General features: G+C 47.8%; 1 protein-coding gene and 1 long non-coding RNA gene across 2 annotated transcripts; both read right to left on the bottom strand.

Annotated features, from left to right (window-relative positions):
* Window positions 1-1,730: 1,730 nt before the first annotated feature.
* Window positions 1,731-6,097, bottom strand: LOC310698951 (uncharacterized protein). The gene is made up of 4 exons (XM_083486673.1): window positions 5,501-6,097; window positions 4,444-4,584; window positions 3,240-3,364; window positions 1,731-2,500 (listed from the first exon to the last, which is right to left on the bottom strand). The coding sequence occupies exons 1-4, from the start codon at window positions 6,053-6,055 to the stop codon at window positions 2,485-2,487; spliced, it is 837 nt and encodes a 278-aa protein (XP_083342799.1). The 5' UTR covers window positions 6,056-6,097; the 3' UTR covers window positions 1,731-2,484.
* Window positions 6,098-6,586: 489 nt separating this feature from the next.
* LOC310698721 lies at window positions 6,587-8,746 on the bottom strand. The gene is made up of 3 exons (XR_014521716.1): window positions 8,573-8,746; window positions 7,831-7,982; window positions 6,587-6,870 (listed from the first exon to the last, which is right to left on the bottom strand). It is a non-coding gene; the product is annotated as an uncharacterized lncRNA (long non-coding RNA).
* Window positions 8,747-9,241: the final 495 nt, after the last annotated feature.

Genomic DNA, 9,241 nt, shown 5'->3' with positions numbered 1-9,241 from the left:
GCAATCATCTCGGCTTTAAAGGAGTTGCCAGTTGAAAAACCAAGTTGTTGACAAAGAGATTCTGAAATGCACTGCATTCTCTATGTTTGATCCTCCCTTAATCTGCACAGGACATGGATCTCTAGTTTGAAATCCTGTGGCTGAAAAATGTATTCTGTGGCTAAATATTCAGAACTGTAATGCTCTCTCTTAACGCAGTTAAAGAGCTGATACCTCCCATGCACTGCCCTTTAATGGGTAAGGCCAAAAATCAATTCAGACACTAAATATGCCTTTGCACACTGTATTAAAGCAATCAGCCTGCCAGGGAGATCTTCGTCCGCTGAAAGGATTCCTCCAGTGAGAAAATTGCAAGGGCAAACTTCATAAAAAGCACAGAGAGGGAATCTGATGAGGAATTGTTTTATTGCTGAGAGATGGACTTCAAGGATCAATTAATCCGGCTGTGTGCAGTCTATGATGCTGGTGCCCCAGGAAAGGTATATGTAGCAGGGAAAGACTTGTTTGATTTTCCAGGGAACTGGGACTGCCCCCCCCCATGGGGGAAGGTGAGGCAACTGCCTCAGGTGGCAAGATCCAAGGGGCAGCAGATTCAGCCTCCAAGAAATGCATTGCTCAGTGCTGCTGCTGCTGCTGCTGCTGCTGCTGCTGCAACTGTGGTGGCAGACACAGCTGTGGTGTACTCCTTGGAGGCCAGAATGGCTGCCTCCTTGGCAGCACCCCCTACATGCTGCCGCTGCTGTGTCCTCTTGGTGAATGGGAGGGGTCTCCCACCCCTAGGGAGAAAATAGCAGGGGCTGACCTCTGTAGTCTCCTGGATTGTACACTTGCTTGTCATGATTCAAAGTGGGCCCATTCTCAAAGACTCTATGATGGGGGAAAGTCCATTTGATTCCCCTCCTTGTTCCCAGTGTAGATCTTCACCCAACCCTTCTTCCCTGGCAAGGGCCTTTTTGTGGTTCACCTCAGGTGCCCAAATGTCTTGGGCTTGTGCTGTGAGAAGCACAACACAGCCTACTCAAGGGTGGCTAAACTGTGGCCTTCCAGCTGTTGGACTCCAGCTGCCATCAGTCCTAGGCAGCGTAGCCAATGGCAAGGAGTGATGGGGCCAGTAGTCCAACAGCATCTAGAAGATGAGTTACCCACCCCTGACTTAGAGATCACTCTTCAGCACCAGGAATCTGTGGGCTTGTATATCATAATGTATGTTGAATTTCTTTTTTAAAAAATAAATGAGAGGGGGGGGTGATGGAAAGCATAAATGGGAATCCTTTTTTGTTTTGCAGGCTAGATGTTGTCCAGGGACAAAATGGTCCGGTGCCACATTCTCACACAAAAATATTCTTGTGAGCATGTAGCCACCTTAGCTCTTAGGAGAACATATTGGAATTAAATGTGGGTCTCATGTTGCAGATTTAGGTTAACCGGCTTCAGAGCTGTGGTGAGGGAACTGTGTCCCTTCTGATGCTGTTGGACCTCAACTTCCATCAGCCCCAGCCAACATGGCTAGTGATTATGGGAGTTGTAGTCCAACAGCATCAGGCGGATCAAAGGTCCCCCTTCCCTGTGTTGGTGCACACATGTGCATGTATGGAGGGAATGAGTGTCCTCTAGCCCTGACAGGGTCCTCTCGATAACATGCCATGTTAGGACAGAATGGGCATACACTTTGCTGACCCTCCTCAGTGGTCATGGAACAAACTTTCCTTAGCAGTCCATAAAGAAGTCCTATTCTGCCCCGTTTTTCAGGAGTGCTGTAGGAGTTCCTTGTCTAGATCAGCTTTTACTTTGCTGGTTAGATAAGAGTAGGAGAATTTTAATCTAGTGCCTTTGAAAAAATAATTGGGCAGCAGTGGGGATGACACAAAAGGCAGAATGTGTGGGAACGACTTCGTGGGAACGTAAGCTAAGCTTTGATCTACAAGGGAGGATGAGGCGACTGGGGAAGCAAGTGCAATACAGATGTACAACAAGCCACACGGTTTTAGTCAAACCCAACTTTTAATTGAAATTCAAGGAAGTAAACAAAATGACGGGAGAAGTAAGATAAACAAGGGGACGGGAGCCCCCTTCCCCTCAGTACTGATCTGTTCAGACATAGGATGGGTGTAGAAACCATTTTCTATGCTGTCTTCAACATGCCATTTGGTTAGAAATTTTTCAAAAGGATTCTACAGTGGTATCTCGGGTTACATAAGCTTCAGGTTACAAATGCTTGAGATTACAGACTCCGCTAACCCAGAAATTGTACCTCAGATTAAGAATTTTGCTTCATGATGAGAACAGAAATCGTGCTCCGACGGCGCGACGGCAGCAGGAGGCCCCATTAGCTAAAGTGGTGCTTCAGTGGTGCTTAACAGTTTCAGGTTAAGAACGGACCTCTGGAACGAATTAAGTTCTTAACCCGAGTTATCACTGTATTAACAAGATGGATTAGGCTCCCATCACACCAATCTGCTGCTGAGAAACACCTAAATGTTGAGTTCAGCCGGACAGATCCCTGAAAGGAGAAATAGAAACAGCCATTCAACATATGGACCACTAATAGAACAAGCAGCAAAAGCTAAACTGCAGAGAAGTTGGTGAGGGATTTTGTGGGCAAAAGACCAATTAGGGACTATGAAGGGTACTGAGAGGGCAGTTTGCTGCTGTTTAAAGGTTGGGCATGCATCAGTTTGGAGCTGCTTGGAGTAAGGAATGGTGCCTTGCTCCATGTCCGGCTGCTGGCTACACTTGCCATCAGATCTTTTGCAATTCTGCAGTTGCCAGTGAGCATGCCTCTGAGTGCTCTTCCAAGCCTGCCATTCAACCATTGTTTTTCTTTGGCTTTTTCAGCATAGTTTTCTTCATATGGAAGGTCTTCTAGAAGTGCTAGAGAAACATGTTGAGGCATATGAAAGAACTGTGCCTCTTTGCAGATGCTTTATAGAAATCTGGGACTGTGGGCACAACCTTTCCCCCCAAAGGTGCAATGTTCCAAGACCCTGAAATGGTCAGCTGAAGATGAGGGCATGGGGGTGTTTGTACACCTGCCTTCATTTCAAGGGGGTTTGAACAGGAGAAATAAGCGCTTTAGTATAACTGATTGTTCCTTGGAAAAAGAAGGCAATGGGAGTACATTAACTAGCACAGCCTTTGCTAATGAGATGATCGACTGGGTGAGACTGTGAAGCAAGTGCCATCCAAGCTGGGCTTGGCACGGTCTTAGGATGTTTTGTAGAGCCCAGCTCCCCTCTTACCCCATGGCGTTGTCGGAGCCATTCGGTGTATCGTCTTTCATTTCGAAAGTGCTCAGCCATTCCTCTGAATGAAAATCAGCCAACTCTTCGTCCGTCATAGTGAGGAATTGTTCAATGCATTCGGCCTATGGAGAGATGAAAGAAACTGATAAGGATGCATTCAGACCAATATGTTTTTTCAGTAGAAAAGACGGTAATGTCTGTGGGATTTTTCAGAGTGGCTATTAAACCGTGGTCACTTATTCTCTCCCTCTGTCCCCCACATAACCACAGCATTAATAACCATGCTGGCAATTGCATCTGAACTGGAGATTCACAGATTCACAGAATTGTAGAGCTGGGAAGGATCCCAAGGGTCATCTAGTCGAAATCTCAACACACAGCCCCACATCCCATTTGAAACCAGAGTTACCCTGCTTACCTTTGCAAACGTGCTAGCAGTTGCTGCACCACTAGAAGACTCAAGCGGGCCATTTCAATCCCATGTTAAGAAGTGGGTAAGCTAAGCAAGAAGGGCTATATTGCCTCCAGGATGAGAGGAAGCCTACCTCTGTGTACCAGTTGCCAGATTGTGAGTGGGAGAGTGCTACAGCTTTCTTTTCCTGCTTGTGGAGTTTCCAAAGGCACCTGGCTGGCCACTGTGAGAACAGACCACTGGACTAAATAGACCTTTGATCTGACCCCAAATCACCTGCACTCTAATTGGAACCAGTGGTGAAATTCTTGCTGCTCATATTTCTTTTCTTATTTCAGAAATCATACTTTATTATACACAAGTTATATAGCAACAGCACCCCCCCCCCAATATTAGGACAGCATATTACATTCTAAAAGCTAGTTTGAAAAGATCTGCAAAGCACATTACATCAACATATTAGAGGGATGTGTTCTACCACACTCATTCCAGAGCTTTGGGGTAGCTGCTGAAAAGACCTTGCTGCTACTGCCAGTGATATTGCCCCCCAGCACTGGCCAGCAGCATTTAGCTGACCTTCTGTCACTGGTGCCACTGTGGAGTACAGGGAGGGAGGGGGCCATGAGGTGGGGGACTGGTGGGATCACAGGATTGGCCCCACCAGTGCATTTTGCACTGTTCTGATCTCACCTGTGATGGGTCAGGTAAGCGCTGCCACCCCATCCTGCAGACTGTCGCTGCTTGCCTCTTTAATAGAGAGCTCAAAGAAGGCAACATTGTTTGGCTTACATCATCTTTATCCATGTGTTCTTCTTCATCTAGGCCAGGACTGAAGCCCTCAGGTTGGCTGGCTGCTTGCTCGCTTGCTTCTGGCATGTCTACAACTTGTTCTTCTTCTTCTGCTGCTGCTGCTATAGGCATGCTGACCACCTGTAAACACAAAGGAAGATTTCAGAAAGTTTGCTGACCCCTCCTCAATCATGTGGTTTACATGGACAACATTCACATGGTGTCTGAAAACAGCTCCAGACACTACTAGCTGCAGTACCTCTGGACACTAAGAGCTGGGGGACACGCATGGGGAAAATAAAGGGCAGTTATTTGATTAGAAAAGGACACAGGAACATGGTCCACTGTCCCATCACTGGAGGCAATTTAACTTCTGACTACCACTTCAAAAGAAATAAAGTGCCACTCCTGCTCCTTTGTCCAATCCATGGATTTTCCTGCCAACATCACGTAAAGGAGAGGTATGTTGACAGCTGGGGAAAGTTCAGGCGAGTACCGGGCAACAGAGGCAGGAGGGTGCATGACAGCTAGCCTGAAATCCCTGATACAATTTCCAAAGCTAGGAACTTAGCTCTCTCTAAGGATCTCTCTCATTGCTGAGTTTCAGCCTTTGCACTGCGAGCAGTTTTCTGCTTTGAAGGTGCAGGGCCTGCCAGAGTGTTTGCCTTTTCTTTCAGGGCAGAAGTTGGGCACCTGTGACATGGACACCCCCCCCCCCCCAGTAATCACTGGCCAAACTGATGAGAGCTGGAGTCCAGCAACACCTGGAGGGATGCAAGTTCCCCATCCTAGAGTCATATCTAAGTGATAGGTCAACCACTGTAGCCTCCCGCCCGCCCCCGCCCCCCCCCCCACTGCTCAGGAACAAAAAAAAAGGATGGGGGTAATGATGAAAATTGCACCTACCCACTCCCATCTCCATTGGGAAATAAATCACTATACCAATCGTCTGGTATAGTGATTTATTATACCAATGAGGCTGTTCATGTTCTGGCACCAAGAATGTGTCTAGGAACCCATTGGGGAAAATGAAACAGCACACGGTTACTCCACATACCTGTTGAGGTTCCTGCGGATCAGTTGCTGCCTTGCTCAAAGCTCCAGGATCTTGAATTTCTCCAGTCGTTGGCTCCAAGCCTTTGGGTTCCATGCCCTGGGGAGGCTCTATGGCTCTGGGAGCTATTGCATGAGGCTGTGTGCCTTGATTGTTCATGACTCTAGGTGGCTCCACGCCTCTAGGGAGCACCATGACCAAGAATTCCATCCGCCTGGCCTCCGTGCCTTGATAATTCATGGCTCTGGGTGGCACGATGCCTATAGGGAGCACCTTGACCACGTATTCCTTCAATCTGGGCTCCATGCCTTGATAATTCATGGCTCTGGGATCTATTCCATGAGGCTGTGTGCCTTGATTGTTCATGACTCTAGGTGGCTCCACGCCTCTAGGGAGCACCTTGACCACATATTCCACCCCTCTGGGCTCCATCCCTTGATATTCCATTCCTCTGGGCCTCATGCCTCTAGTGGGCACCATGTCCCTCTCTCCCATCTCTCCCCTGCCGCTAGTGGGCGCCCTGTCCCTCAGTCTGCACTCCATGACTTGAAATATCATGCGTCTGGGCTCTCTGCCTCTAGTGGGCGCCACGTCCCTCTCTCCCATCTCTCCCCGGCCGCTAGTGGGCACCATGTCCCTCTCTCCCATCTCTCCCCTGCCTCTAGTGGGCGCCACGTCCCTCTCTCCCATCTCTCCCCTGCCTCTAGTGGGCACCATGTCCCTCTCTCCCATCTCTCCCCTGCCTCTAGTGGGCACCATGTCCCTCTCTCCCATCTCTCCCCTGCCTCTAGTGGGCGCCACGTCCCTCTCTCTGCGCTCCATGCCTTGATATTCCCTGCGTCTGGGCTCCCTGCCTCTAGTGGGCACCATGTCCCTCTCTCCCATCTCTCCCCTGCCTCTAGTGGGCGCCACGTCCCTCTCTCCCATCTCTCCCCTGCCTCTAGTGGGCGCCACGTCCCTCTCTCCCATCTCTCCCCTGCTTCTAGTGGGCGCCACGTCCCTCTCTCCCATCTCTCCCCTGCCTCTAGTGGGCGCCACGTCCCTCTCTCCCATCTCTCCCCTGCTTCTAGTGGGCGCCACGTCCCTCTCTCCCATCTCTCCCCTGCCTCTAGTGGGCGCCACGTCCCTCTCTCTGCGCTCCATGCCTTGATATTCCCTGCGTCTGGGCTCCCTGCCTCTAGTGGGCACCATGTCCCTCTCTCCCATCTCTCCCCTGCCTCTAGTGGGCGCCACGTCCCTCTCTCTGCGCTCCATGCCTTGATATTCCATGCGTCTGGGCTCCCTGCCTCTAGTGGGCTCCATGTCCCTCTCTTCCATCTCTCTGCGCTCCATGCCTTGATATATCATGCCCCTGCCATCCATGCCTCTTCCACCTGCATTGAAAACAATTACAATTACACAAACAGTGCTGGGAGTTACCTGCCCGAGACCATGCAAGGAGCCCATGCCAATACAGTGAAAATGCCCACCTACTACAGGAATAGAGGAGCTTTGAATGAAACTTCATGTATTTCAGACAGAAGTGGGCTCCCTTCAGACAGAAGAAGGCAATAGGTGTAAGAGTGCAGAGACGCATTTCCTCACACACCCTTGGAAGCAGTGGTGCTGATTATGATGGCACAGGGGGGGATTTTTGGACCTCTTTGTCCAAAAATCCTCCCATAAGGTCTACTCTCCCCAGGGCATAATGTTTAAGGAACTTAATAATCATTGCCTGAGATCTAGCAACTCAATCAAAATTGTCACTTTAAATGCTGTCTCTTATTCATCAATATTTTATAATTTGGCACTTCCGAACAGGCATTTATTCTGTTTAGATCCAATTATTAACAAAAATGTCTGCAGAGAATTTGCTGTTCTGCTAAGACGTTGCATTAGATAACAATAGGATTAAGAGTGTTTCTTTTTCTTGTGGATACATTTCCGTTTTATTTTATTGACTTTTTATTTTCTTTTTTAAAGTATGGATAGCATTATGCTTTACTTTTACAATCTCCATTGAGTTTAAGGAAAGTATGAGGGAACTAAAAATGGATTGCACCAGTCTGGTTTAACACCCTTTGTGCTTTGATTTTTTGTGGGTTTATAGTTTACAGGGTTCCTTAGCCAGGATGTTTCTAGGAAGTGTTTTTCAATATGATCCTCTGTAACATGGTATACCCTTTATAATTATTTATATTCGTTACTGTGCAGTATATTGTATGAGATACAGCATTGTTTATTTTAGCTACAATGCTATTTGTTTCATATATCACCCATGCCGATGAATCCCTTACTGTGCTGTGATTTATACCGGTAAATGATCCTTCTCATTTAAGCCTGAAACCTCTTACCTTGGACATCCATCAAGGGCACTTGACTATGTTCTCTCATTGGTCCGCCACTTGTTACACGGGGTGGCGGTCCACGGGTGTCATAACCAGCCATGCCGTGCATGGGGGGACCCTGGTAGAGAGACCTCTGGTGCATTGTCCCAAGATAATCACTGCAGAAGAGGATGAGAAGCAAGGAGGCGGTGGGAGAAGACATCAGAAAATCTAAATAAAAAAATTCCTTCCAGTAGAACCTTAAAGACCAACTAAGTTAGTTCTAGGTATGAGCTTTCGTGTGCATGCACACTTCTTCAGATACAGTGTATCTGAAGAAGTGTGCATGCACACGAAAGCTCATACCTAGAACTAACTTAGGGGTCTTTAAGGTGCTACTGGAAGGAATTTTTTTATTTTGACTATGGCAGACCAACACGGCTACCTATCTGTAACTGGAATCAGAAAATCTAGGGAGAGAAGACTGGCAGCACAGTACTATTCCAGTTCAAGTGCATCACCTCTGTGCCACCGCTTTGCTCAAGAAGCAACATGCACTGTCCTAAGTCAGGCTGCAAAGGACAAAGTGCCGCCTTTGGGAAATTCCCCCTGGATGTCAATTCTGCCATTGAAATCCCAGTCATGTCCAGGAAAATCCGGGCGAATGGCAGCCCAAGCTTGAGAAGCAACATGTACTGTGCTAAGTCAGGTTGCAAAGGGGCATAGCTGTCAACTTTCAGATTTGAAAATAAGGGATCAGCAGCCTCACCTGTCCTGGGCAGAGTCTATGGGATATCTAACAATCCGGGATAGCAGTGGAAAGCAGTGGGAAACGGTGCTGGAATAAGGGAATTTCCTGCAAAAAAGGTAAGGTTGACAGCTATGCAAAGGGATGGTGTGTATATCACATGACTGTTATTTTGCATCCCCAAACCCACAAACACAGTACCGTGGTACCTCGGGTTACATATATCAGGTTACATACGCTTCAGGTTACACACTCCGCTAACCCAGAAATAGTGCTTCGCGTTAAGAACTTTTCTTCAGGATGAGAACAGAAATTGTGCTCAGTTGCGCGGCAGCAGCAGGAGGCCCCATTAGCTAAAGTGGTGCTTCAGGTTAAGAACAGTTTCAGGTTAAGTAGGGAGCTCCAGAATGAATTAAGTACTTAACCCGAGGTACCACTGTAATCATAAAATCCCTGCATTCACATCCCCCAACAGCAAACAACTCAATATGGCTAACCTGACCCAACAAGCTACACCCCCCCACCCTTCACCGCCACCCACACATACAAACAAGCCACACTGCAATCACCTGAATGCAACCAACCAAGCTCAACCCCTTAATCTCTTGCATTATCAATAAAAATAAATAAATAAATAAATAAATAAAGGAACTACCCACATGATGCTGACACAAACCCCTACACTAATAA

The sequence above is a fragment of the Podarcis liolepis genome (genome assembly GCF_965112155.1).
Source record: "Podarcis liolepis genome assembly, chromosome: Z".
Classification (NCBI taxonomy): Eukaryota; Metazoa; Chordata; class Lepidosauria; order Squamata; family Lacertidae; genus Podarcis; species Podarcis liolepis.
Note: the sequence above shows the minus strand (reverse complement) of the source record. Positions and strands in the feature narration are given on the sequence as shown.